This window comes from Chironomus tepperi, unplaced genomic scaffold, assembly GCF_022539635.2.
Source record: "Chironomus tepperi strain 1889 unplaced genomic scaffold, CSIRO-AGI_Ctep_v1 contig_34, whole genome shotgun sequence".
Lineage (NCBI taxonomy): Eukaryota > Metazoa > Arthropoda > Insecta > Diptera > Chironomidae > Chironomus > Chironomus tepperi.
The window spans coordinates 218,261-245,603 of record NW_027226156.1 but is presented as its reverse complement, the minus strand read 5'-3'; the positions used below and the strand labels follow the sequence as shown (position 1 = coordinate 245,603).

At 30.1% G+C, this 27,343-nt stretch overlaps 2 protein-coding genes across 8 annotated transcripts in view; one reads left to right on the top strand and one right to left on the bottom strand.

The window, feature by feature from the left end:
• The window catches only part of LOC139096661 (adenylate cyclase type 6), a 47,454-nt gene that overhangs the window by 6,353 nt on the left and 13,758 nt on the right, over positions 1-27,343 (top strand). For 4 of the 7 annotated variants that reach the window (XM_070648426.1, XM_070648386.1, XM_070648410.1 and 1 more), the window contains exons 3-4: positions 17,710-17,904; positions 18,296-18,843. In XM_070648426.1, coding sequence (XP_070504527.1) covers positions 18,379-18,843 — 465 coding nt within the window. In that variant the 5' untranslated portion in view covers positions 17,710-17,904; positions 18,296-18,378. Of the gene's footprint in view, positions 1-17,709; positions 17,905-17,985; positions 18,010-18,283; positions 18,844-27,343 lie in introns of those variants that run through there. The other 3 variants (XM_070648434.1, XM_070648394.1, XM_070648418.1) reach the window with 3 other exon arrangements.
• LOC139097652 (uncharacterized) lies at positions 12,757-13,515 on the bottom strand. The gene has a single exon (XM_070649555.1). The coding sequence runs from the start codon at positions 13,513-13,515 to the stop codon at positions 12,757-12,759; it is 759 nt and encodes a 252-aa protein (XP_070505656.1).

The window sequence follows — 27,343 nt, the reverse complement described above, 5'->3', positions numbered from 1 at the left end:
ATATTTTAAATTATGAAATCAAATCTTTCAAATATTAAACAACTCAAAGTTGCCTAGTAACTCCCTCTTGAGAATCTTAGCAACTACGATTGAAGAAGCTCCTTGTGATTTTGATCTAAAATCATACAAGCTCATTGTGCATCCATAAAAAAATTGTTAAAAAACTCGATTATTTTATTATAGAAATGTTCACAAAAAAACTGAAACTTCCTTAAAATCATATCCAATAAAATAAAAGAGATCCAAATAGCTCATAAATAACAGTCATAAAGTCTTAAATAAAAATAACAATTGAACATTTAAGAGAATCGTAAATCGGTCCTGATCGAATATTTATTGAGAATCCTTGACCTTTCATGCTTTATTTGAACATATGTATATCCTTGTACGAGAACACGCGTAAATAAATCTTCGACTTTATTGAATTTCTGTCTTATTTGTTGAATATTTTTTTCTCTTCTTTGCTGTATAAAATGAGCTTTGAAGTTTATTGAGCTTCGAGCATTTTTATTACTGAGTGCTTGATTGACTGACTGTTAGAAGGGTTGGGAATGGATTCATTTTGTCTTATTGGAACTTCAAAAACCTCTCGAACCTTCTTGACACCTCCTCCTGACTTCATTCCTGATTTCCAAGAATAATTCGAAAATGCTTGATTTTTCTTGAAATTCTGAGAATACTCAACACCTACATGTTACTAGCATTAACTTCAAGTGAGCAAATAAAAAATTCATCGAAGTTCCCCGAAAATCCATCAAAACTTTTTCCATCTTCGTGATCCAAATAAAGAATAAAACTCACATTCCAAATTTAATTTCATCCTCTTGACATTTCATTTCTCCATCTTATTCCTTCCATCAAATTTTTCGCTCACTTCCTTCCTATTGCCAATTGTCAATAGCGACCTTGAATTGCTTTTTTTACATCATTTTCCTTTCACTTTCCTCAATCCTTTTGTTAAATTCATCTCGATATTCACTCACATCTTCACTTTCCCCATCGAGTCTGGAAAGCTTGAGTATCTTTGATGTATTGAGATCATTTTGAGTGAATTAGATTGTCGTGATTTGAATTCGATGGATTTGAGATTGAAATTGAAAGAATTAATGTAAATTGTTTGATATTGTACAGCAAAACAATGAGTATTGAGTGAATTATTATGATTATTTCGGATTTTATATTTATAATCTAGTTCAAACTGAATTCAAATAATTTAAATGTCTACAAATTTTGGGTATATTGCAGTAAAAATTTAATATGCGCTCTAGTCAACCCTTCCTCATTAATACTTTTCATACTTTTAAATATTATTCACAACCTTTTCCTATTTTTGTTAAATTTGTTTATGCCGTGTGTGTGGATCCATTTTTTCCTATCTCGTTCACAGTTACGTGCGGAAAATTTTACCTTCTTTTGTTAATTTCTGCTAAGCTAAGAGGAAATACTTTTTTTTTGTAAATTTTAATAACATGTTATATTCAATATCCTAGGATTTAAAATTATATACTTTATGTATTTAAAGAGTATGGGGTGTGCTTTAATGCGATTTGATCTTTACCTTCATATGTCTTATATCAACTACAAAATGCGTCTAAATCTTAATGTTCAAAATCACTCTAACTTTTTCATGTTGGCATGGATTTATCCTACAATAAATTTCATGAGTATGCCATAGGTAGACCGGAACAAAGTCACGGCAGAGGAAAAAATTAAAAAGGCGGAAAATGTACTTTTTCCTATTCCAAATAATTACGGAGATATTTTTTTGTGGGACTTTTTGGAGTGATAGGAAATATACAGCTTTAATTTTCAATTACATGATTGATATCATTTATGAAGAAATACAGTACATGCAATACAATCTATAAAAGTTCAGCATATAAATCACATTAAAGTACCAGATCTCGTCTCCATAACAACAACAGTTCTTAAATACCAATCCAAAAAATATACATTTCATGTTTTATTGCAATAAAATACACAGCGTCATAAATTTACCTTGATTATGATTAAATTGCCTTATTTTGAGGCAGAGATGTAACCAGGGAAGTAGAGATGAAAAATTTCAATATTATTAACCATTCTGAGCGGGGAAAACGGAACTCTCGGAAATGTTTCCCATTATTTTCCTACAATTGTTTAATTGACAGGAACATCCCTGACTCCGACGTCAATGTAAAAATTCCATTGTTAGTTAAAATACTGTTTAAATGGAATTTAGCTCCAAGCGACCAATTTGTTGCATTTTTGTTTATGGCGCAAAAATTTGTGTTTAAATACCCAAGAAACGGTAATTTACCCTCCAGTATCTCTGTTTTGTGACCAGAGAATAAATTTACCAAAAATTTTCAGAATGTTTATCAAATGGTAATCTCTGCATTTGTAAACATACCGATGGATACGAATACGGTTACTTAGCAACTATATGACCTAAATGATTGGATTGCATCTTTTCATGGTCGTTTTGTTACTTCTTGGAAAAGTTTGCGTCTCATGAGATCGAAAATATATATAAATATTTTTATTTCGGAAGTAGCGTGTGTTTTGATGATGTAAATAAAGACTGAGTTGGCGTGGATTAATGGTACAGAATTGAGATGTATACGATTGTATTTGGGTATGAGCTATATTTAGGAATGATTTAATTTTTTTACTTGATTGGTTTTGTTAAAAATTAAGGTTGATGCACCCCATGACAATGTTTAAATAAATTCAACTTGATGTTCCACTCTTATTAGAATTTCAGATGGAGCATCACTATTTTTAGCTACTCAAGGCTAATTTCTAAACATGTGAAACATCTGTCAAAATATTTAACTTCCAGAAAACACTCAACATCCTCAAACTGAAAACATTTTGTGTAAAATGCCTCAAAACTCTTCAAAATTTGCATTCAAATCACTCAAAGAACTTTTCTTCTTTTCCGTTTATTCTTTGAAGTCAAACTTGAAATGAAAAGAAAAATGATTTTTCTTCGCTTTTCTTCATTGTTGAAAAAAGTGGAATTAAATTTGCCTTTTTTTGTTGAAACGAGAGGAAAGCTAATAACGAAAATGGATGAGCATGTGTGCACACAAAGAAGTTGAATGAATGAAAATTTCGTTCTCAATTTTCTCAGTTTTTCATTTTGAATGAGAAAATTAGTTTCTCAAATGCTCATATACAATTTCGATAGATTGTGAGGAAATATTAACAAACCAGATGCGTTTTGCATTGAGGAGATCCAAAGTTTGAATGTCCAACCCCATCACAACGCGGAAGTTCAACTAATTATCTTTATAATTTATTGACTTGTCGCTGTCAAATTCTAAATTAGAAACGGAAATGAATAAAATTGAGTCATTTGAAGCTGTTTTTATTGTTCAATTATTTTCTCTATTTACTCACTCACATCTGGTTCATTTGCGTTTCAATATTGAGCGAATTGAATTGAATAATTGAATTGAAATTCTATGAAAATGACTAGATGTTTCATAGCTTTGTGTGATTTTGGTCCTTTAGCTGAATGACTCTTTAATTAAATGATTCAATAGCAGACACAGTTTTCGATTTTTTTTAGGGAATTTTGATTAAAAAAATAATGTTGAGATATCTAGTAGATTTTTGAATTTGGTGATATTCAACGCCTCTCTCACCCATATAATTGCGTTACGTAATAAGTAAACGGTCATAATATGGCCTGTCTTTTTTTCCTCACCTGATATTCCCCTGACATAGAAAATCTAATCAAAAAACTCTATAAACTTTTTCTATTCAATTCAACATCCGATTGAAAAGCCTTTCATATTCTCAAAAGTCTAAATGCTCTTTTTCCTGCAACAGACAATTCAATTGACACAAAACTGCCCTTAAATTTTTTTTCATATACGAAATGCCTAATGTGGGATTTCCATGTGTGCATTGATCGAAAAAACTTTCTAAACAAAATATATGCTTTATGTTATTGAGATCTTTCAACCTTGATGTACACTGGTGTAGCCAGGGAAGAATAGATGGGTATGTTTTGGATAATAAATTTCTTACGTTTGCCTACATCTCTGCTGCTGTCTCATACAGCCAGTAGACAAAGAAGAAGAGGAATTACTTTAATTTTGGATACATTTGAAAACCAACAGACATTTTGGATAGAAATTGAGAAAATATTTGTGTAAATAAAATGTCATGGGAATAAACAGACGTGAAGCATAAAGCTTTAGATTAAAATGTCAAATACCATCGATTTCAGATGAAGAAAATTCCATCGCAAGTCCAATATTTTCGATTATCCCATCCACATCAAAAACATATCCAATTATTATTATACTTTCTTTATCACGCATTTTACAACCTCACACAGGATAGCTGTGTGCCTTAAGCCTTTCGTTCAACTTTGGAAAGTATTTAAAAGTTTGACATGCTATTAACTCTGAATTGCTGTACCTTTGAGATTATTGGCAGTTTTGGGAAGTCTTACCCCAACATTTATTATCGCTACAAGGATTATCGTTATGTGAGCAGCAAAAAACCAAAGAAAAGTTTTACTTTCCGGTGCGTGTTGCGTTGGTTACAATTTCTTGAACCCTAGTTGATTGCTTCTACTTTTGAAAAATTTCTTAGATTTTTGTGGGCTGATATTATGTGCAAATTTATGGAAATTATTGAGCTAGAATTGTTGTGTTAATTGTATACAATTTGAATCTTAAATTCTTAGTTCTACTTCCCTTAAATATTAGATTGTGAGTTGCATATCAATATCAGATTTTTAAAATCAAGTCATTCAATACTGCTTTGTACACATATTTCAGTTTTCATCAAAAATTAGAATCATTTGAACAAATGCCATCAAGTTTTCCATATTATATAAATTTTGGGTTCTAGACACAGAAGTAGAAATGAAAATATTTGCTGATGTTTTCAAAAAAACGAATTTCTTTCTCTTTTACTTAGAAAAGACTCAATATCAATAGAAAAAGGGTTGATTCTGAGTTTCTCATTTTTGTGCTGTGAGAAATTGAAATTGAAGTTTTTTTAGTGCCTGTCCCAAAGAAAATAAAAGGCTTTTTTTGTTTATCTTGAAACTTAATGAAAATATTGAAATGGCTTTAAAATGACTAAATTGTTGAAATTTTTTCTCTGTTTAAGGATACTTTAATTAAAAATGGGTATGGAACTGTATATTTTCATATTAATTAGTATTACCGTACACCATGGGGTAAATTAGTATTACACATCTATACCATAATGTTTCAGTTTCGATGTTCAGTAACAAAGAAAATATCGATCATAGATGCTTCAGATGCTACAAATAAATTCCAACTGATTTCCCTCAATTTCACATTATACGTTTCTATTTGTGTACTTCATTGTCAATTTCTCCATTCATTGTCTTTTCTTGGAATCAATATTGTGTATTATTGTGCAATTTTCATCTATTTTGGGATCATTGTTGTGCATTCTTGATTGTAGATGCAATGTAGTAAGGAGAACTAAGTTCAATGTTAACATATCTCTAGGAAAAATTCCCAATTTTGTGACATATTTGTCCATTTATTCAAATTAAATTTTCTAACCACATTCCACATCAAAATGTCAATTTGTGCTCACTGTTTGTCAAGTCATACTACCTAGTCTACATTCTAATTCACACCTCTTTCCCTTCCACCCTAATCTGCATCTCTGTGAAATCTAACAGTATTTACAAACACGAAAATAATATTGTTTGAGGCAACAACAACCTTTATCTTGATAACAAATTATCGATTCCGGATGTGGCAATAGCTGCTATTGGTTGTTATTCTTGTTATTATTTGGCATAACACATTTTTTTTGGGGATTTTTTTTTAAAATTTTGTGAAGGTTCCTGCACCGAGATATGAGCATTTAAAGTTGCATTGGATCTCAAAATGTAACTCATACATAACAGCATTCTTGCCAAAAAAATTTGCAAAAAATGAAAAATCTTAATGAAAATTTATTATAAGCTTTGATAAAATTGCTATTTATAGAGTATATTTTCACATTTCTAATGGGGCTGTCATTGATTTTTTTGGTGTAGAATATGAAATTATTGGATTAAGTTTCAGTGAATTAAGAGTTAAGGACGATGTAGAGTTTTACTTTTTTTGAGATCTAAATGGAATTTTAGTTCTTTTCTGAGTTTGCGGGGGCGTCAATTTAAGAATATTAATCAGTTCAACAAAAACTTTTCCCACGCAATGCTTCTACTTCAACTTACTCCACAAGGCTCATCAGTCACCCATGACTAGCTAAAAAAGTTGATTAATACGATTAATGCATTATTCAATTATTGACTTTGCTCATCCATTCATCTGTACTGTATGTACAAATTTATTTATTAGCTACTGACCATTCAACAAGACAATATCATAAAATATTCATTTTATTAGGTAACTCGTGCACAAAAAACCAAAATTTAAAGAATTTTGGTGAAGGTTTGTAGATTTCATTATCATTAATTTTGTAAGCGGTTTTTGTGTTTTGATGTAACAAATGAATGAGGAAGTTGATTGAGATGAAGGGAAATGGCTCATAAATTATGTATGTGGACGTATGTTTGCTGATTTTGTTGCAAATATTATTAGCAATGTCATGTTTGGATGTTGGCTAGTAGATTGTGTTTGAAATTGGGTTATTTAATGTAATATGATAAATTTATAAGAATAATGTTTTTAGCTGTCTATCCTTCAAATCTAACATTAATAGTTGCATATCCCTTGAGTCTTATATTCGTGGATGCAAGCTCCTCAAAATTCAATGCTATTCTTTCTTAATTCAATATAATATCGTCCATTAGCTCTAAATCAAATTATTCACATTCACATAAATATAACCAAACAGCTTCCGTAGCCACTTCCATTTGTCCACTTACTAGGAAATGAAAGAACATCTATTATGAAATTATTCACATCGTTGACTCTCACAAATGAAATGAAAAATTCACAATATCAATCTTAGCTGTACGTTAACTGTTTCGAATGAGTACTGAACCACTTTTGCTGTTACAAATTGCCATTGCTGCTGCAGATTAATAGAGAACAAGCAACAATGAAGAGAATAGTGTAAAACATGAAAGCTTTTTGTGATTCAAATTAAAAGTTTGAAGTAGAATAAAAAATTTAAAATGCGAATCTTTTGCCGAACATGACGGTGAAGTAAAATTGATGATTATGATGATGACGGTTATTGTTGTGTGAATAATGATCACATGTCGTCATTTGTGATGAAATTGTCAACGAATTTTGCAAAAAAAGATGAAGCTTTGTAACGAGAAAAAAGCTGACAAAAGGTCGTTATAAGCTTGAGGAGATGAATTGATATTGATTTTTTGGATTGATTGCTGTTGGCAGGAGCATTTGGTATTAATATTGAATATTAAATTCTTTGGTCAATTGCTCAATATAATCTTGACATTTTTAAAAGATGTTTTAGAAATGTAGCATGCGAAGCATTGTTAAAGATTAAATTAATTACTAGGCAATGTAAATCATTATCGATTGCTGTTCCTAAATTTATTTTTAACGAAATTACATTTCAGTCAGTCATTCATAAACTGTGCCGGGATCGAGAAATGATTTTTAATATTATACTTTATTTTTTATCATTTTCTTTAGTAACGTGTGTTTTAAAGTTAGAATCAAAAAGTTTGGTACCAAATTTAAAGGCATTAAACGATGTCGTGGACACATTATTCATAGGAACTTAGCCTTTCAACGTTCTAGTTTATGAGCCTGAAAAATCGAAATATACTGAATTTTTGCATAACAACTTTTTAAGAAATAATAATGAGTCATTTGCATACAAAATTAATATGATGGCTGGACAGAATATATTTCATAAAATATCAGCTGTAATTTTTGTATATTCATGTAAATTCTACAAGCTCATTCATAGAACTCAAGGAACATTTAACAAGTATTCAAGACCACTAAAATTCTTAGTTTATGTAGAGAATTGCAATATAAAAGTATTTAAATTTTATTTAAAATCCTTAATTACTCAACATCACTTGTCGTTCTTTAAAAGCATGATGGAAGTCCTTGAGTATCTGCTGATTGATGACGATAATTACTTACACTTATCATCTATTGAATACTTTACAAATGAAGGCTGCAATGTACCACAATTGAACATTTTTAACTCATTTTCCAAATCGGCACAAAAATGGACAAACAAATTGCAAATTTATGAAAAATTTCTTGACTTTCATGGATGTGAACTAGTTATGTTGACTGCAGATCTCAAAACACTGTGGATGAATCTCAAAATAACTTCAAATTCAATAACTCCTCATGGATTAATTCCCGATTTGTTTGAATCTCTCGGAAAAGTTGCCAACTATAAGCCAGGATATCAATTTTCAGTTCCTGATAACATCGATGCATTCCACTGCGCTGAAACTTATAAAATAATTTATATTAATTACACAAAAAACTATCCACACGTTTGCTTTGGATTCACTCGATTTGAAGTTATGCAAACTTTGGCTCTTAATTTTGCATCATTTTTTATGGAAATTCGAGATATTGTCCTTGTTACGCCCGGAAGTTTATATTCACTGTATGAAAAGTTGTTGCTTCCGTTTGATGAGTTTACTTGGATTTTATTTATTTTTACATTTTCTTTTGCTTTTCTGGCAATTTTCATCATTAACTTTCTACCAACGAAATTTCAAGATGTCTTTTATGGAACTAATGTTAAATCACCAGCATTGAATATTATTAGCACATTTTTTGGAATTTCTCAGCATAAAATGCCAAAATTAAGCTTTTCGCGATTCATTCTCATTAATTTTATTTTTTTCTGCCTCATTTTTCGGACTTGCTATCAAAGTAAAATGTTTGAGCTGTTAACAAGCTCACCGAGACGATCACCGCCAATTTCGTTGTATGATATGAAGGAAAAAGGATACAAATTACTCAAAAAGAAGTACAATATGATCGATGATGCAGATCCAGATTTACCAGAAATTGAAATTATGCATAATAGTGATCAATTTTTCCAAATTATTAGAGAACAATCACAAAATTCATCTGCGAAACTTGGTCTAGTCTTTCAGATGCATATGATATATTTCGGTGAAAACAAACAACGTAAATCATTGAATTGGCATCAACTTGCCGATCCATTTAAAGTCTCACGAGCTAGTTTTATATTTTATGATAATAATTTTTATATGCATGTGATCAATAGAGTCTTAAACGCATGGATATCAACTGGAATTATGAAAAATATTTTAGATAGTTATATGGGTTTAAGGCGAAAGTTTGTGACAAGGAATGAACCCAAAGTGTTAACTATAGACAATTTGAGTTTTGGTTTTCTAATTTGGATTGGATGTTGTTCAATAAATTGTTTTGTCTTTTTATTGGAACTTGGATTATTTGCAACAAAGACGAGGTGTAAAACTATCAAATCTGGATCACTTAGAAACTCAACTAAAGAACATGCCCTAAAGAAATTAACCGTTAAATTTGCAAAAGTCAATCCAATTTCAAGAGAGACTAAAAATATACTGAATATAAAGATGAAAACTGACATACATCAAATTTTTAAAGTGACAACGTCGGCAGTGAAGGAACCATCAAAAAAAGAATCAATATTGTTGACTGATTTAGATATTTAGATATTAACTCACAGTAGACAACTTACTGATTAGCAGACATGTTTTTCACATTATTGTATTGATTTTCTGTAATGTATGTTAACATTTGATGTATTAATAATACAAATATTGAGTAAATAAAGGCTCGAATGAGATAATATCATAATTATTAAATTCACTGAAGCTGAATACTCGTCTAGATCCGAATTTGAGTCAATATCATATTCAGGTACAGAATGAAAAATCCACATCCCTAATTCAAGCTCATTTTATCAAAATGCATCATATTTATACCTTAAAATTCATTATATTATTTTCATCATCAAAAATATACATTAAAAACATCAATTGCATCGTTCATATCCGTATCGATCTTAATAAAAAAAATTGAAAAGCAAATAGATGAAAAAAAAAAAAACTTTTTTGTGCTTTGCCTTGTCTCTTTATTGATATTTCATGTTATTGACTTTCATCATCGAATCACACTTGAACGCACAGCGATTTTACTTTTTCTTCCTTCGTTTTCTTCCTTTTAGCCAATTTTTTTAAAAAATATCTTACAACAGTCATTAAAACCATTCATCGATAGACTCATTTGACTTTTTTTTCGATCTCACTGAATGCATATATTGAATGAATCCTATTATTATATGCGCTATTATGTCCTATTTACCAAACCATTATTTAGACTTGTTTTCTTATTGTATGAAAGATGAGATACAAATTAAATTCGAGGAATAAGAGATCGGAAGGAAGATTGAAGATAAAAATGGAATAAAAGGTTAAAATTTGACTTTTTCGTGGGTGTATAAAATGTTCTATCCATTTCAAAAATCTCTAACAATATCATTTAAACTACAGCATTTAAGTTAGGTTAGTTAAATTTTTGTAGGGCATAGGTTTTACCCCAAACTAACCCTATTTCTTACTCCCCTCATTTCACTTCTAAATTTTTACACGCTTTTTTAAATTTACCATTCACAACAATCCAAAACCACCGAAGTGTAAATAATAAAATTAAACAAAACTTTTCCTGGCCTTCAAAATTATTGCGGCATAGAAAATGATTCTAAAATTGGTAGAGTGAAAAAAAGTTTATTTTTCTTGTCTGTTCATAAAAAATAATGACAAAAAAAAGTGGAAAGTTTGATAATTTTTTAAAAGTTTTTTCAAAGCTGAATGGGATGAGACTTAATGGATTTTAAGACCCAAAATGTGATTCAAACAGTCATTTTATGGTACAAAATTGTTCAATATTGAAGCATAATTTAGAGTTTTTTTTAATACAAAGAAACTTTTTAATACAAAGAAACTTTTTAATACAAAATCAACTTTTTTGTCACGTTTAATGCAAATTGAAAATAAAAATTTTAAAATGGCTTTAATTTTCATTTAACAAAAGTTTCAATTTAATCTAAGAATGTGATTTTTTTTTGGAAAATCACGTAAGATCCGATACAGGAGCGGTAGTTAAATATGGTTGAAATTAAAAACATCGTTTGATCTGCAAAATCAATTTAATACCTTACCGAGCAAATTTGAATCCACAAAGCAATCTCTACTAATTTAGATTAGCATCCTCATAGGCAGATCTGAAATGAGTAACTCGTGAAATTACCAATTATTTCTATCTAGAATTCAGATTTTTCTTCAAATTAAACTTACAAATTAGACACAATTGTTCCAAACTAAAACTTAGACTAAATTATCTCTATTGCATTCACATAGATTATTTTTTTGTCAAATGAGCATATTTTCATCAACACGAAAACTAAAAACTTTGTCATGTGGATATAAGTACTGTGATTTTTGAGTATTATAGTAATAACTTTAGTTCAAAGACAAAGAATTTTATGTATATGAGAGTCTAATGAATTTCAAAAAGATAAAAAATCTAAATATACACTAAATGCATATATGTGGGTTGATTACTTTCAACCCCCCCAATTCACCCACCTTTTTCATTCAGTTCAATCCTGTTCCGCCAGACTTTTCATTCCAATTATTTTCATTCGCTTTACTTCTGATTTCATCCTTAATTGAAGAAACTTGCTCATGCATGACAAAGTTGTTGCATGTAATGAATATTTTTCAATCATTTTCTCTTCTTTTGTGATCGTTCATATATAATGTAACACAATATGGTTTTTTTGTACACATGAACATCTGCCTTATGGTCTGCTGGTTCATACAGTTTTAAAGTTTTTCTTGAGTTTTTCCATACATAGCTGAACACCACAGAGACAAAAATCTAAAGGATGTTGACTGAGACGATCCGCAACAATCGATTATCCCATATCAGTATTATTTAACCTTCAATTTTCTCTCACATTTCATTTTGTAAAATTTTTATTGAATTTCACTCTTTGTTCACTTTGCTTTTAATAAAAAATTCATGTGTTTGTTATTCAATTCATTTGTCTTACCACTTTTGGATGAAAAAAATCTTTTTTTCATTTTATGGTGTTTTGTACTCAAATGAGTTCAACTTACTCTATTGTCTTATTTAATTTTGTAAAAATTGTTTGTGTTTTGAGTGTTTGAGATGGTACTGAGCAAATATTTGGGTATTACATATCACCATTGTTAATTCTAGTTTATCAATTGTACATGAATGACTGTTCATTTCTGAAATGAATATTAAAATTTTAAATAAATCACATTTTCCACATTTTTTTATACATTTACCTCTCACATTCTTCTCTAACAAAGAATGAAAAAATTGAATAACTTTCTACTTTTCTTTTATTTTTCTTAGAAAATTTACAAAGAATGAATAAATTTTCCATCAATTTTACTCATTCATTGAAAATTTCAAAAAGTTTTTTTTTATTTTTCTTTTGTTTGAAGAGAGAAAAAAAGTTTTACAACTTCGATGAGACCAATTTGGAGTGAGTAGCAGCGTGAATACATTTTCATAAGTTTGTATCTACTTTGTTGAATAAAATTTTAAGGCACAAAGAAAAATATTCGAAAATGGAAAATTGAACTTTTGAATTTTGATTGATTTGTGGGAATATAAAGTATAGCAGGGATGTAGCAATGGTTGGAGAAAAAATACTTTTATAATTGGTTTAAAAATAACAATGTTGCTCATAATACTTATATTAAAATTTTACATTTAAAAAAAAGTAATTTTATTGTTCATTAAAAATTCAAATTTTCACGTTAGTTTTTATAACTTTACTGTTAGTAAGATTATCGGCATCATCATCAGTTGTAATCATACTCGTGACATTCTCAGGATCTACAGTTTTCTCAACACACTCTCCAATTGCTCCACATTTATTTTTTATCTCATCAATCAAATCTTTAATTAAATTTTCCAAATTATCTACCTTTTTATTCAAATCAGCAATGCCCTTCCTTATGTCGTCCAAATTATCATTACACATAAGTGCACAGTCTTCATCTACATTCGCCAATATTAGATATTCAGCTACGATTCTTCTTTTAAATGACGATAAATATGAAAAATTTGAGTTTTGGATATCAATTTCAAGTCTTTCAAGCCTTTCTCTTAAGCTTTGTAGATTCTCGCATGTTTTTGGCTCCATTTCAATTTCGATAAGTTTCTGATTTAAAGTAGAATATTCTGAATTGAAACACATCGCATACGCCTGAAGAGCCAAATTATTAACTTCTTCTAAACTATTTCTTGCGCTTTTATCGATGCACGGATTTGATGGCAAATATAAATAAATTAAGACATTCAAGTTAGCGAAAACACCAGATTCAATATGTAGAATTTTTGATGTAAGCCAAATAATTTTTAGATTTGGATTGAAGTCGAAGGTACCAGCTTCAATTACCTGAATATCATTTTCATACAAATCAAGAGCTACGAGCTTAGGAAACACCTTCAAATCAATCTGATGGAGTTCTCTGATTCGACCATAGTTCAGGTCAATCATTATAAGATTTTTGAAGATTTTATCAAGTCCGCGAGGAAAAAATAGAACATTTTTGCCACCATTCTGATCATAAATCCCTAAAACATCATCATTAGTCTTTCCACTGGTATGATTTGTGCTTACTGAAGTGATTGCTGTGTCAGGTGAAACTATATCCAATATATTAGTTACTTTACATGTATAGATTGCTCCTATTGGGGCGTAATCTCCACTTGCATGGTTTATAAAGTCACATTTTAGATCCACGCATGTTGAAATGTAAAGCAGTGATGAAAATTGCACAATTAACCTGAGGAAAATTGAAAGGTCGAACCCTTCGCTAGTCACATATCAACAAATAACTTACAATAGAAATTTCTGCATTTTTTTATTTTATTGTGGTTCTATTTTTCAACAAAGCCGCTTTAAAGTCTTATAAATTTAAACTGACTTAATATGTTAAAGAACCTTCAGTTTAAATACAAATATTGCTTAATTATATCACGTACTCCAGTTTTTATTCTCAGAATAGTCAATTAAATTAAATAATCCATAAGAAAGATAAGTGTGCAAATGATAAGATATACTCCGGTGATTTTTTACTATCCGGATGAATTTGAAATATAAGTAAGTGATAATGAAAGCCATTATCTTTGAATAATCAATTTTTTGGCATCTTATACACTTGATATTAAGTAAAGTACGAGTAGACATTCGGTTATTCGTTTGTATTAATAAACTTGACCAGGAAGGTATTAAACCTACATTTAGGATTAAATTTTCAAATATTTTAATCATGAATTAATTATTTTATCCACAAGAACCAAAATTAGAAATTAGATCCACAAAGTCAAGTCACAACGAATCTCATTTCAACTCATCACCTACAGATGAAACCAAAAAGAGAAATTTCCTCATCAAAAAATGTGTCTTCGCTTGTCATCCTTCTGTCCTCCTTTATTCATCACTTTTGCTTGTTCTTGTTGAGTTTTCTTCATCATTTTTAGCACATTGATGGCATTTTAAAGTCTAATTTTGTACCATATGGATTCAATTATTATTTATGAGGGGACTCGATGTTGATGGATACAACATGCAATTATTTCATTTCGAATAATTCAAAATTATTGTCAAATTTTCAAATGATGAAGAAAACGTTCATATTAAACTTTCAAAATTTTACATGACTGGCCCATGTCCATCTCATACTCATAACGAGAGGAATCGGTCACAAACACAGTTTCTAGTTTCAAAATTGTCATCCCGAAAACCACAACTTATCTTCCTTTCATCAACAAGCCCGCATTTCTACTCAGCACACGATAATATCAGTGGTTTTTTTGTAAAAATAATTTTCTCCTCATTTTCTACATCTCCAGGGTATTTGCTTTAACAATTTGCTTCCGTTGCTGTTTAAATAAATTTAAATTTTCATTTAATCTTCAATTTTCTTTATGACAAGGATGCAGTTTTTCCTCATCATCCTCAGTTTTACTTTCAAGGATCTACACTTTTTTTATTCAGTAAGCTTGACACGACAATGACGAGAAAATGTTAACATGGCTGGATATAGAGTAAGAGAGAAAAAGGAAAAATATTATGAAAAAATGAAAAATTTATTTCAACTTTTGTGGCTTCAGAGGAGAAATTACAAAAGGGAATTTAAAGTCTTCAGGGAATGTGAGCAGAACGACATTCTGTGGTTGATGTCTTGCTGAGTTTCTATTTTAAATAACGGAATTTTTTTGATACGTCGCTTTATGGTTGGTGATTTTTATGATTTTTCTAATGTTGTTGGTGTATTTTTGGATTTTTTCTTTCCATCTTAATCTAATTTGCTTAAATTTGAACCATTTGAATCCAATTTTCTCCATTTTACTCTGATTTGTCTTATTCTTCTACAATAAACCTGCCCTATTCAAACAAAGTCTGACCCACCTGCCTTAATATGAACCATTATATACTACATGTTCAATTATTTATACATCAAAGTTTTCCTTTTTCCAGTTCCATAATTGGAGCATGTAAAAAAAAATATGAAGAATCATCGCGATAAAATGACATAGAATTTCTTTTTTATTATGACGATAATCAGAAGAGCATAAAAAAACTGGGGAAATGAGAGATTAAATTTCCATAATTGAGGAATTATTGCGCGACTCTTCATCACTCTTTATGTTGTGTCGCGTTTTCTCGTTCCTATGATGATGAAATTCTGAGGTTCTGGGATGTCTCATATCAATTTTTTAATATAATTTTCTTTGAAATGTAATATAATGTAAAATTCAATTTCGCTTGAACTGATTATGGGAAGATACTTGAAAAAAGATGAATTCTATTCTTTTTATGAAGAATAGGATGATGAAGTTAGATTGATGATATTGTGTATGAATCTTTAAAATGAGAGAAGTTCCATTCCTTGCAATCGATCATCTGCCTGGGGTAACAGACTCTCGATATGAATGAACAACTCTTGCCTGAGTCTGTTTAACCTTACTCGAAGTAAAGACAATTTTCTTACAGTAACTTACATACTTTTGCCTGAGGCTACTCCTGTCTAACATTACAGTCTCTTTGTCTAAAAATTCTGAAATTTTCTTGTGATCCTTGAGAAAACAAAGACTACTTTGTAGGCCAAGTAACTGCCATGAGAACCAGAAAATCCGCACATCTTATTCAAGTAATGTTAGGATACGATTAATGCCCATCAAATCATCTCAATAACAATTTGCATAATCTCTCGCAACAAAATTTTATTTTCCCAAAAAAAAATTATTTTAATGTTCAAAAAGCACCCAAAACCATAATAATCTTAATATCCGAAATTTTTCATACTCTGGTATCATCATGAATACACATCGACTCGGAAGTTTTCTTTGAAGATCATAAAATCTGCATTTTTTTTAGAAATTATTCAAATTTCCATCAAAATCATTATAATGAAGTTGTAATTTATTTTGTAAATGATCTTAAAAACAAGTACTGTTGATTGTTGATGTGGAAAATGATAGCGTGTGCTAATTATACTTGAATATTTTTGTTTGGAGTAGGAGGGCATCTTAGTTCAATCTGACAAACTCTGATTACAGCACAGACTAAATACTCATCCATGTCATCACTGTGTAATTACGAGCTAAATTACTTGTGAACAATTAATTTTCGTCCTAATAAATAATAAATTAATGCTATGAAAGAAGAAGTTGATGTATATAATGAATAGCTTTAGTCGTCTGCATATTTTTGTGAAAAATGGGTTTGATGGAAATATTGTTTTGACTGCTGTTTGAGAAATCGTGTGAATTAATTATTAAGCAATCCATTATATGCTTTTGAAAATTCAAAACATTCAACGGTTTCAAAAAATTCAAAATTATTTAAGCTTGTCAAATTTCAAGCAAAAATTTCGAAACTTTTTGTTTCATTTTATTACAGTGGTTTATATCCATATTATTTTATTCGAGAGTTTATTCGACTTACACGATAATGACATTGAATTATTTGGTATACAAAGAGCAAATGACTATTGACATGCCATTGAGTTATATTGGAAATAAAGCATATCGTGATAAGACTACTTATTATTTGATGGCTATAAATCTCGTATATTTCACTCATTTGTCATTTGAAAGGTACAGGTGACATACAATGTCAGGCGTTATTGGGTTCATAAAAGTCTCGTGAGCTTTGAAAGTTATGGCAATGCAGTAATGTCTCTAATAAATCTTTGATGGGTGATAAGCTGATTGTAATATAAAATGTTTGGTTTATGATGCCTGTAAATTTGTGGATTGTTCGAAATGTCGTACTAGGTTCTGACAAAATTGGACTAGAAAATTGTATTTAATTCTGTGCAAAAATATAGTAAAGATCTGTTGAATTCAAAAAAAATTTCATCATTCTGTTTGAAACTTTCTAATACTTTAATATCATTTACACTTATTTCATTTCTCACATTTTCCCATCTTTGATCTCGTCAAAGAAAATAAACATAAAATTTTCTCCTTAAACTCTTTAAAATATTCAAATTCAATCTAAAAGTGATGATAAAAAGAAGAAAACTTCGACCTTAAATTAAATTTGCATGGAGCATATTTCACATACAAAAGCAGGAGTCACTGCTTACTCGTCCACAGTCTCATTCTATTTCAGCTCATAAGTAATTTTATTTTATAAAAAAAATATATAAATTTGATTATTTTTTTCCTCTCTTTGCAGTGAGTGCCGTGGATATAAAGAAGAGTGCTGTACTTATGTGAGAGCTCTTTACCATTTGCTTTAAATCAACAGCATAAAGAAAGCAGGAAAAAAAAGTATATCAATGTGTAAATAAGAAAAGTAAATAAAATCAATAGGAAGTGCGGCAGTGTAAAGTGAAAAAAAAGAAGAACGGAAGAGGAAAGGTAGCACAAAGTAAGCTATAAAATTGTTTTATGATATAAATGGAAGGACCAAGGACAAATGCGGAGTGAGAAAACAAATTTCTCAAATGCACGCACGCTTTCCATTTCATTTCTCGTGAGTGTGATAAGAAGACCGTGCATCCTTGTGAGGAGTTTTGTGGGATCAAACCTTTGTATTTAAAATTTTAGAAACCTATTAAATTGTAACCTTTTTATACTGAATCTATTGGTTTTGAATCTCTGAATTCCATGAATAAGATACTGATTAGATTGTATCAAAACCTTTGGATACTGAGTATATTGTGTCTGAACCTTTAGATACCAAATCCATACAAAACTCACCAAACTCATCACAAGGGCACAAAATCATAAAAATATTTCAATTTAAGTATCACCATTAGAGAGAATAAAAAGCGACTGTAAATATTTATAAGAACATTATTGAGCTCCAAAAGATACAAAATAGAAATAAAAATCTACACAAATGAAAAAAATGTCGTCTTTCGCACTCCTCCGTTCCTTTTCCACCGACACCCAAAATCCACCGCCACCGACATCTTCCACCCCGAGTCCATATACACCACCAAAGAATCGAAAAATGAATAAAAGATTTTCATTCCACCAGAAGCAGCATCAAAGCGTAAAAGACCCAATGGAGGCAAGCTCATTGATTCGCATTGAGAATAACAATAAAAAATCAAAAGCATTAACAAGACGCTGGTCGTCATTGAAGCAATATCAAACGACAGCATTGTCACAACAATCATTAGCAACAGGTAGCAGCACAGTGACGTCAACAAATCCTTCACCGCAAAATGCTCCAAGCGACGTTCATCAACGAAATTCAAATCTCAATAGTGGCGGAGACGTGAAGAAGAAATGGGAAGTAATTGAACATTATAAAGGCAGTGCCAATGGACGTGAGACTATTAGCAGTAGCTTACTTGCGGTAAGTTTCTTATTTAACAAAGTTTTTATAATGTGTTGTTATGTGCGTGGTGCTAATTACAAGGATAGAGATTCCAATTAAATACTCATATGACTATTGGACTTAGTATGGTTTAGGAAAGGAATATTTCTTTTTTTATGAATGAGAATTCCATTAAAAACAAATTTTAAAAATCTTTTAGACATTGCGTCTCAAAAGCCTGGAAATTAATAGTCCCTAACAAAAAAGAGAAATTTCCTTCCGATCAAATGTAATTAAGGAAGAATCCTCAAAACATTTTTGCGTCTTTTTCATTCTCTTTTTCTCATTTTAACATCATTACAACTTTTTCTTAGTGAATTCATATAAAAATGACCCAAAATGGAAGGCAATCGTTGTCAGTCTGCAAACCGAGCAATGCAGCATTGCTGTTGGAGTCACTCGGGTCACGTCACGAGTTCACTCTTAACACGTCAATATGTCACTGTAATTCCTTCAAAAATTACTCGATCACTAGTTGGATTGACAAGTATTTTTAATTATATACTATAAAAATTCTCCATAAACTCCTTATTAAAATAAACCTTTGAAATTTTTTTAATAAAAAATCTAATTTTAAGGGTACAATTTAATGAAGGCTTCTTCCTGTCTTTTCTTTTTATCTCAAGCTTGTGATATTTTACAAAAAGATTTAAAAACAACAAAAAAAATATATAAAAAGATTTTTGAAGTACCTAAAGCATTGGCACGTGAAAGTGGGTGAGAAAGATGAAAGGTGTCTGAGACATTTTAGAAATAATTTAAGTTCACAAAATACTTGGGACTTCTCGGAAAATAATCATAAAATTTTCAAAATATGAATTAGAAAGTAGCCGCAGAGCTGCCTTAAAAAAGTTTGTTTTGGTTTGAATTATGGATATACTTAGATTTGATGTGTTTTAGGTAGGATATAAAGTTATTTTTTGTACTTGGTAGATATGGAACATTTAATAGAACATGGATATAAAAAACTCATGATACGCAATTCAATTTGGTTAGTGTCGCTTCAATCTCTTTTAAAACTCGGCCCTAGTTTCATCACCGGAGCTCAGCGAGGAAATTTTCAAAAGTAATTCAAAATTCAGTAATGACTTGATGTTTCAACCACAAAAACCAATGACGTCGTTCAATGACAATCGTGATACAGCTTCTTACATTTGTTTACAAATACAGCTTGCTTGTGGCATCAATAAACATTCACTTAATAAATACTATACATAGACTGAACACCAAAACAAAAAATATTAAAAATATATATTTTTTTCGCATAGTCATCGTTGTATTGCTTTTAAGTATGCTTACCGCAGATGCTTTGAAAGTGGAAGCCAGTCATAGAGCTAGATTATATTTAAGCAATGACGTGGATTACAGTTGATGTAATTAGCTTCATATGAAAGTTATTGTTAGCGTTTCCTAAAACTAGTTAGAGGTGTAGCCAGAAAAAATCCCCAAAATAGACATAAACATGACAGAATGAATCATAATCCTATAAATAACAGAAAAAAAAGAAATCATTGATATAAAATAATTCAGTCACCATTAAGTGTCATTTATGTCTTCCCTATTCAGTCAACAATGAAGAGTAAAATCATTCAATGGCTTCAGCATCAGCGTCATTTACGATAAAAAAAAGAACGAGAAGAGAACAAACTTTCTCATGAATTGTACAAAAATAAAAAGATTTTTTTATCGCATAATAAAGTCACAAAGAAAATTTTTGTGAATGGAGATTTTAGCATTAAATTCGATGAAAAATATGGACATTTTGTATAGCTATCGGAGTTTACTAAGAATATAGCCAGAGGCTGATTCAACAATTAAATTTAATATGGGTTTGATTGACTAATTTTAATCAAATGTTGTCCAAATTTCAGAACATTCTCCATCCTAAAACTGTCAAATTTATAACAAAGCAACAAGTCAATACCATCAACATTTGTTACATACCAGAATAAATAAATTCAAAATAGCTTCTTTATTTAATAGTTCATTGACTGACAATCAGGCCAGTTAATATGCAAACAAACATTTTACCTTGCGTGACAGTTCAAACATTAACTTGATTGATTAATATTCATGTTAATTGGTTTTTGTTTTCAGATAATTAGTTGACTGACGACATTGATTGACTAATGAGCTTTCATTCGAAAAATAAAATTTTAAAGTATTTTTAGGAGAAAATTTAAAAAATGCGCTCTAATTTACATTCATTAAATTACTTTTCAATTTGTAAATCCTCCTAACAAAAGAAGAAGTATCTGATTTTATGCAGACACAAGACACAATTGAAAGCTTTTATGTATACAAAATGGAATAGAATGTCGTTTGATGTTTGTCATGCAACAGGTATCAGCTGCTATCATCGTGCACATCTTTTCGTCTTCATATATTTATGTTCTCATAATTGATTGTTATTGACAGTTCTTTTTCAGCTTCGTGCTCTTGTTTGTAATTTAGTCGCCTTCGAATCTTGTATGGAGCTATGCTCGACTTTAATCTGAATTTTCGTTCTAAATTGAAACCCTAAATTTATAATTTTATCTTGATTGAATTTTAAATAAATTCTGAATAAGCAAAAGTTAGAATCAATGAAATTCAAATGATCTCTGATTATTCATCAATTTTAATTTGCATTAATGTATGTTCATTTAAATATGTTATGAATAATGACTATGCATTAATAATCATTTCTGATTTTTAGAACAAAATATGCTCGTTTTAAGTTTTAATAGTTTACATATTATGCAAATTTGTGTGGTATGGATGGATTCATTTGTCATTGACGTTACTAATTAAAACTTTTTCATCTAAAGTTTATAAAAACTGTAGATTTTGCTCAACAAAATTCAATTTTTATTGAATCCTGATAATACTGATTGTTGACTTAAATAAATTGAAAAACTCGCAAAATCTACGATAAAAATTTACAAACAATGAAGCATCAATTTACAATCTTATAGAGTAAGAAATAAAGATAAAATTCAATGCTGAGATTTATGAAAAGAAATAAATTTTAATGGTATGACATCATAAATCATCATTTCCATTCGACTAAGGAAGCTCCCATTCATGACTTGATACATAATAAGGAATGTGCTCGTTTATGTGAAAAAGCTTTACGGCTGCCAATATGTATCAGTACCAGTGATTGTTAGTGAATGAATAAAATTTTTCATATCTTCAAATTTATCGTTCTTTGGGTATTTTAAGAGATTGTTAGTACGGGTTAAGTTATGCGTGGCATCTTTTAGTATCATTATGTCTGGCAGACTATCTACTCTACAGCCCTACCTCCTTTAGTTCACATGGTATCTAACTTCCAAGTCGAATAATTTAAGTTGCTGGCCCTTCTAAACAAACATGCGCTCCTTTCACTTATCAGTAACCAACACTTACCAATTTATGCATGCGATGAATGCTAAATATAGAAAATTTTACTATATCGTTTCCTTCATCAATGTTCTCAAGCTCGTTGCTTAAAAAGGATGATGACTAGGATGGAAATTCAATACTTTTACGTTGGATGAGAAATTATGGCAAATATTTTATGTAAATTTTCGTTAGTTCTTGCTGAGCTCGAATATCAAATTTCTCATCTGCAAATATTTCTAATTAAAGCTTACTTTTATCAATTTAATATTGATCGGTTGACTAGCATCATTGAAACATTTTGGAGGCGTGGTAGCTTTGAATCTGAGTACATCGATCAAGTTTCTACGTCTAAGTTATAATTTAAGGGCCTCAAATTGAGTTTAAAAAGTGCACTGTACATGCACATGGGTATGTGACTAAGAGGTGCATGCGACCTAGTGGATCATAAGACATAAAGAGTTAACAAACTTGAAAATGTTCAATTTAACCTCTCACAACAATGAAAATTATTTTTTAAGGTTACAAAAAATGTCACAGGAAGGAAATGTCGTCTCTTCATAAAAAACATCCATAAATTTTTTTTATCTGATCGTAAAATATTAAATGTGTTATTTCGAACACAATATTTGTCAGTTTTATGTCAGTCACAGATGACGCGATGCGAATGACAAATCAAAACTCAAAGGGAGATAACGCAAAATGAAATATTTTCTATAGGCTTTGTTCGTTGATGACCGACACTTGTGCGAGATTTATTTATTATCACAAATTTTATTTGTGTTGAGATTTAATTGTTATGAAATGAGCTGACAAGCTGTTTATGATGACACAATATTGTGGTGAGAAATCATTGAATGAGACGGATTATTCATGATTTTGATAACATTTTATGTGAGATTTTACGTCTTGAGATGCAGCTTAAAAGGGGTCAAAATACCCAAATAGAAAATCTGATGAAACCTAAATCCTCACATTTTACCTAATAATAGCTTGCCATAATCAGACTGAAAAAATCCAACATAAATCATGGTATTGAAATCGGATTAATTATCAAAAATAGCTGAAATAATTCTGCTCAATCAGAAATGAGAATCCAATTAGTCTAGTCATATAATCGTATTACTACTCTTGAAATTCCATATGCACAATCATTTATGTCTGATAACTGATTGAAATTATAAAACAATTACGATATTTGTACATCTGGAAAATTGCCAATATTAAATTTACAGCAACAATGAATTTAATTTAAATCCTCCAAAAGCTCCATAGATTACATCAAAAAATATTAAATTCCCGCAAAATACCTTTCAATCCATAATAAACAAAAAGAGAATCCCTTCATAGACATCAGCCATAAATTCATCTCACGTAGCCGCATATACATTTTAACGCAACTGCCTGCGTAACTGCTTTTTATATTCTTTTTAATCAAAAAACTTTCATCACACTGAAACTTTTATCTGCTCGGTTTTATCTGTTAATTATAAAAACTGCTTGGGAATGTTTTGTTTTTTGTGCGAAATTTAGTTCTTGGAAGTGATGTTGATGGGCTATATTACAAAAAATATATTTACTTAGTGATTTATTATCTCATGCTGTCTGGAATGTAAATTGATGTTCTTGTACTATATCAAGGTTATTTTGTCAAAATTGACAAGTGTTATTCTAGTATAATATCATCTAATCGCAAAAATACACAGAAATGTACATTTTATGCCTCAAAGCATTATATACACCTTTCCACGTCCCTGAATCATAATTTTTAATCTTGTAATCAATGTTTAAGTTACTGCAGCCCCTCCTCTCGCTAATAAAATATCAAATTTCGTTATTTTAAATAGAGTTATTAGACATTTTAATGAAAATCTCATAAACTCGCTCAGTGAATCCAATTAGAGACATTAAATTGCAATGAAAATAATCTCATTTTTATTTTAATTTTATCAGCTTTAAAATTGAGTTGAAAGAACTTGAGGGATCAAAAAAGTTGTAATAATAATAATTTAAGTTAAAGTAATATGTCCCACTAGACCTCTTTCGAGTGCTTTTTATGCCAGAGTTACCATGTCAATAATTTTGTCTTCTTTATTTCTTTACACATTTTTTTTCCTTCAAATTGAACCTTTTGTGGTTTGGGAAAATTTTTGTTGTGTGTTGAATCAACAAAGGCTTTTTATTAATTAACCCAAATTAAATGAAACGAGGATTTAAATTATTGACGGATTTGAAGTAGTTTTAAAATGGCATGAATCTCGACTTCCATGCGAGCCATGTCCTGATTACTGGCTTCAATGACATGATCGGCTTAATAAAATTTAAATGAGAAAATAAATGTGAATCCTGATTTCCACGTGGGTATCGATCACAACTTTTACGAGAAAGACTCCCACTGAGGTATCAAATCTCTTTTTTTGAAGACTACACCAAGCAATCAACTGAAATAAATCCAATAAAAAAGTCTCGTACTTGAACCATCATCTCAACAGCTCCACTCAACATCATTATAAATTATTCTTTAAGTCCCATTCAGTCATTGAAAGAAAATCAAAATCAATGTTTCACTCAAGAATCATCAAGATTATCAACAATAGAGGCTTATTATCATTCATTCTGCATATCACCGTAAAGAGAGTATCCTCAAGTGACCGTAAGAAGCCTCATCTGAGAAACAGAATCAAACTTTCAATGATTTGTGCTTATTATATGAATCATATGGCTATTGTAGGACGAAAATTCAAATCCTATTAGTCTAATGACCCTCTAAATCCATTCATTAAGTCCATTATATTGTATATTTCAAATGTGGGGCAAAAAGTCCTTCAAATGGATAAATTTCTTCCTTCCCACTCGACTTTAAGAACGTGAAATTTATTCTATTTTCAGAAATATCAACAGAAAATATGAAATATTGAAGGTTAAGGACTTAAATAGCATCAATTTTGTAGAAGGATTTTGTTGTCATCTGTTGATTTTAGCAACAAAACCCAAAAATTTTCACGTTTATTTTATTTTTGAAAAATGTTTTATGAATTCAATCAAAAAATCTCAATTTCCTCACAAATCCTATTTAAATTACAGCAAAAAAAAGCTCAGTAATCTTTTTCGTTAAAAATTCAGTAAAAATCAATACTCACTGACACCCTTATCGTATGCATATTATTCTCACATACACATAATAAATAAATGGCACATCATCATAATAAAAAATCTTATTCATCAATTCAACCGCATCGTTTGGCAATAAAATAAGGTTTTTATGTCAAATGAGACTTTCATGAATGATACAAAAAGTAAAAGATGAAATAAAATCTTCTGTGAATACCAAAATAAAAGCCACAAAGTACGAAAAATGGTAATTCCACATACAACATTTATTAACAACTGTATTAATGCTGGGACAGAAGAGTAGCTATTCTAAAGATGCCCCGTAGAATATACTAGGGATTTCAGAGTTAGGCAAGGTCAAATAAGAATATGACTTCTCAAAATTGTTTTTAATAGTAGCACACCCCTCGGAATTCGAAATTATGCTAGATGAAGTTAAAATTCAGTATGGTGTCAATTTCATATACAAACATTGCCTAAAAAATTCAATTTAGAGTAAGACTCTTTTCTTACTGTCTTATTTTTATCGATTTTTAAGGATTATTATTGAAAATGAAAGAAATCCAACTTGAGCCTTTAAAGCATCAATTCTGAGAAAATCTTCTTGATCCTTCGATTGCATCTTGACTTTTCCTTTGAGATGTTCTCACTTTTTTTTTTGAGAAATGTGATAAAAGTCAACCTTTATGCTTGAGTGTTTTTGATAAATAATCTTCTTGAATATGCGCTCTATACAATCCACTATGCCCACTAAACTCATCACAAAACCAATTTTCCATCATGTACTATGTTCTCAAACACACGCCTCCCCAGTGTGTACACACGTAAATTTTCATTTTCATTTATTTTATTCTATTTTCATTCATTATGTATATGGAGCTTAGCATATAAAATGTTAAGGCCAAAAGGTAAACAAGAATGAGAACCAAGAACAGCACACACAGTGTTAATGTTAATTAATTTTTCTCTCTTTTCCACTCACTCATTTCCTATGACAGCAAAGTTTTCATTCTATTACTACTACTGTCTATCCATGCTGTTCTGTTACTTTTTAATAAAAGTTTTTTTTTACATGATAACAAGACAATGACAATGATTACCAAAGGAGTAAAGAGCAAAAGGTTGGATTAAAGAGGCAATTATAGATGTTGTGATAACGATGGGGTTGCTGCTGTTATTAATAAGCCATGATTGTACTTTTCCTCATCGCGATATGATACTTCACTTTTTTAATAAACATTGATAAATGATTTTGTAAGGATAAACATTAATAATTGAGACTCGCTAAAATGTTGAAGTTGAGATTTACCCTACTCCTAGGATCGACACCATCCATCCATTGGTCTCAAATTCAATTTCTTTTGCTTTACATTAATTAAAAATTCAGGTTGTTAAAAACCACCCAGCACAGGTTCAATTGTATGTGAACTGTTATTAATTAACTACATAATTGCACAAAATCCACAATATAATTGAAAATCATTGGGTGCTTAATTAAAATCTGCATCGATAATTATTGAAGCTTTTCGTGTTCAATGTGAAAATGTGTAAGGTAATGAACCATTTTGTAATTTTAATGATGTATGTTGTGGGTTAAATTAAAAGGTTGATATCAAGATGGAATTAATTTTTGGATATGAATTTTGAGGTTTCTCATATTCTGGTTTGATTCGTCTTCCCGAACAGCACAAACAGCACCAGATCGTCGGTATATTGGCTGGATTTAAACCGAGTCACGTCATTCTAGGATCAAATTTTTGTACGATTTGGGTTCACATAGGATGTAATTCTGCAAATTGGTCACAAATCAATTCAATCTGCCATACATCCACACAAAAAAACATCCCTCACTAAAGTTATATCAGATTTTCTTGCCAACATCAAAAATCAAACTACATCGATGACATATCAAAAAGCCATAAAATCAACAAAGCTACATGAAACTATGACAACAAAATTTTCATCGTCAGTTGCCTACAAGCAATACATGAGAATAGAAACA

Coding starts and splice junctions, on each gene's coding strand:
- LOC139097652 (XM_070649555.1), bottom strand. CDS start 13,515: ATGATTGACCTGAACTATGGTCGAATCAGAGAACTCCATCAGATTGAT.